This window comes from Panicum hallii, chromosome 3 (genome assembly GCF_002211085.1).
Source record: "Panicum hallii strain FIL2 chromosome 3, PHallii_v3.1, whole genome shotgun sequence".
In the NCBI taxonomy this organism is placed as follows: Eukaryota; Viridiplantae; Streptophyta; class Magnoliopsida; order Poales; family Poaceae; genus Panicum; species Panicum hallii.
This window is the reverse complement of record NC_038044.1, coordinates 56,670,048-56,672,743: the sequence shown is the minus strand read 5'-3', so window position 1 is coordinate 56,672,743 and position 2,696 is coordinate 56,670,048. Positions and strand designations below refer to the sequence as shown.

General features: G+C 47.1%; 1 protein-coding gene across 1 annotated transcript; it reads right to left on the bottom strand.

The window, feature by feature from the left end:
* Window positions 1–2,696, bottom strand: LOC112887571 (40S ribosomal protein S6-like). Its single transcript, XM_025953767.1, has 6 exons — window positions 2,610–2,696; window positions 2,412–2,476; window positions 1,278–1,335; window positions 1,082–1,190; window positions 708–980; window positions 1–461 (listed from the first exon to the last, which is right to left on the bottom strand). The coding sequence occupies exons 1-6, from the start codon at window positions 2,613–2,615 to the stop codon at window positions 217–219; spliced, it is 756 nt and encodes a 251-aa protein (XP_025809552.1). The 5' UTR covers window positions 2,616–2,696; the 3' UTR covers window positions 1–216.

Genomic DNA, 2,696 nt, shown 5'->3' with positions numbered 1-2,696 from the left:
TAAAGTTTCCAAGACAATGCCAAAGTAATAAATCTCAGGTACTCAGAAATTTTTGACAAGCCAGCATCATGTCCACGCAAAATTGCACTGATGAAGCTAGAGAGTAGAGGTTTGGAACAGAGCAAACATAGCACATGGGGTTCTTCAGCTATAACAACATTGTTCTTAGGTAGCTAGGGGGGCTTCTTAAAACAACTCAAAGCATCTGGACATTCCTTAGGCGGATGTGGCAGTGGAGGCCTTGGCAGCAGCAGAGAGCTTGGACCTCCTCTTGGCCAGGCTCTCGCTTCGGCGCTCCCTCTGCTCCTTGAGCCTCTGGGCCAGCAGCTTCTGGTACTCTGCAGCCTCAGACTGCTTCTTGGCAATCCTCTTCTTCTTCTCCGCAATCCTGGCACGCTTCCTCTGGAGCACCTGAGGGGTCACCAGACGCTGGATCTTGGGGGCCTTGCTAACCTTCTTGCCTGCAGCATAAGTAACCATTAGATAAAATGAAATTTGTAATGATAGAACATCGACAGCAAACTGTTGTCAGAATACAAAGTCCATCTCAACATTAATTACGACAGTCAGGGCATGCAAGGACTCGCATAAATTATACATCTTGATTCAAGAGAAAACTATACAGCTGTCAGACCAACAGACATCTAGATGCACGATAGACCAAACAAGTACAAGGGAGCAAAGTGAGTATGCAAAGAATCGCTCACCATTCTTAGTAGTGAATGTCCTGCGGTATGTGTTGACATACTTGCGTACGTCATCATCCTTGGAAAGGTTGAAGAGCTTCCTGATCTTTGATGCCCTCTTGGGTCCCCTCATCCTGGGCTTCTCCGTGTCGGTCAGGCCAGGAAGATCATTCTCACCCTTCTTTACAATCACCAGGTTGATAACAGATAGGTCTTGGCTGACAATGCAACCACGGACCGACTTCCTCCTGCGCTCACCATCACGCCTGCCATACCCACGGAAGCACGGAGTGCCTACATAACCCATACCAAATGCTCAGCTAAGAAACTCACTCAGTGCACAGGGCAAAATAATAGTATCTCCATCCTTGGAAACAAAAGCAGGAATGTCATACCCCTGTGGAGCAGAAGGCGGACACGGCCAGAAGTCAACACTCCTTGCTTCATAGGGAAACCTTGCTTGTCACAGCCTCCCATGATCTTGAAGACATAGCCCTTGAATTCCTGCAGTGGTAAGAAATGTTACATATGTATACATTCAGGCACTACTAGTGAATTGAACGACCACGAAATAAACAGTCAAGCGTTTACCTCGCCAAGAGCATCACCAAGGACCTCCTGGGAGATTCTTTTGTCCAAGAAGACACGCCTGTAGTTGATACAAAGGCATTAGCCATATGAATAAGCAGTTGATGTACGTACCGCATACAACTACAGAAGAACAGTCAGACGAAATAGCATGGGAAAAGACATTCACGACACAAATGACAAACTCTCGTAAAATTACAGGGCACACAAGAAAGGTTATCATATTTTTTCAATAATAAAAAGGTAACGTTCAACTGATCTGCTGTCACATTGATCTTGGAAACGTACTTTTAGTTGTTTCTGCAAGACAAAACAATCATTTCCCTAAAGAAACATTGCCATACAACTCAATCAACAGATTTAAACAGCATTTTTATCTCCTCCATAATCCTCATTTTTTCTATAAACCACAAAAGACTTGCAGAGTTACAAATCCTGCAAATCATTACAGAAGGGATGCAAGGAAAACAAACAATAAGGATGCAATACAACAATTCATCCCAATTTACTGCACAGCATCACATAGACCCTTAAATTTAAGCTACAGCATACCGTAAACATGCAAGAAACAATAACCTGCTCCAAAAAATGAACCAATAGTATTCCGAACGTTCAGCTCGATTTCAACAGTCAGCAGTTCAAACACCTATAATACAGTAGATTCACTTGCTGTTTCCTAGCACCAATACTGCAATTCCAACAGGACCGAAACCATAAACTATTCCAAACCTTCATCACCTATGAAAAGAATGCTACTATTGCCACATCACCCTAGCAACCCAAATAATCTTCCCATGACACACAAAGATGAGCAAATAGCACAACTACCACTCCTGACGTTAACTCCTTGATAACCAGTCCAAGGGGGACAACGGCATGCAAAATCATAAAGCTTACACATGGTATCATACGGGTTCCAATTAGCAAAGGAGTTAGGCGAATGTTAATAGAATACTACGGTTCTGGCACCGCGACGCCATCAGAGACAACCAAGGACAGTGAGCGGCAGATCAAACCAACAGGCCGCCACTCCCACGGATCTAACTAATGGAAACGAACGCGCACGGCGGCCACGAAAGTAGTGCTAATACAGGAAGCAAGAGGAATGGGGGGGGGGGGGGGGGGGGGGGCACTCACAGCTTCTGGTCGTCATCGATCTCGAGCTTCTTCTGGCACCCGGTGGTCGGGTTGGCGATGTTGAACTGCGAAGGGAGGAAAAAATCCACACGAATCAGAGATCAAACAAACAAAACAGCCACGAATCCCGGCGGCGCTGGGGCATCCATCAATTCACGGCGCGCAGGGGAGGACGGAGGGCGAGGCGCGGGCCCTTACCTTCATGGTGGCGTCGCGCCGCGCGCTGGCGGGGGGCGGGCACCTCGAGCACGGCTGGCGGCGGCGGCGGCGGCGCGAGGGCTAGGG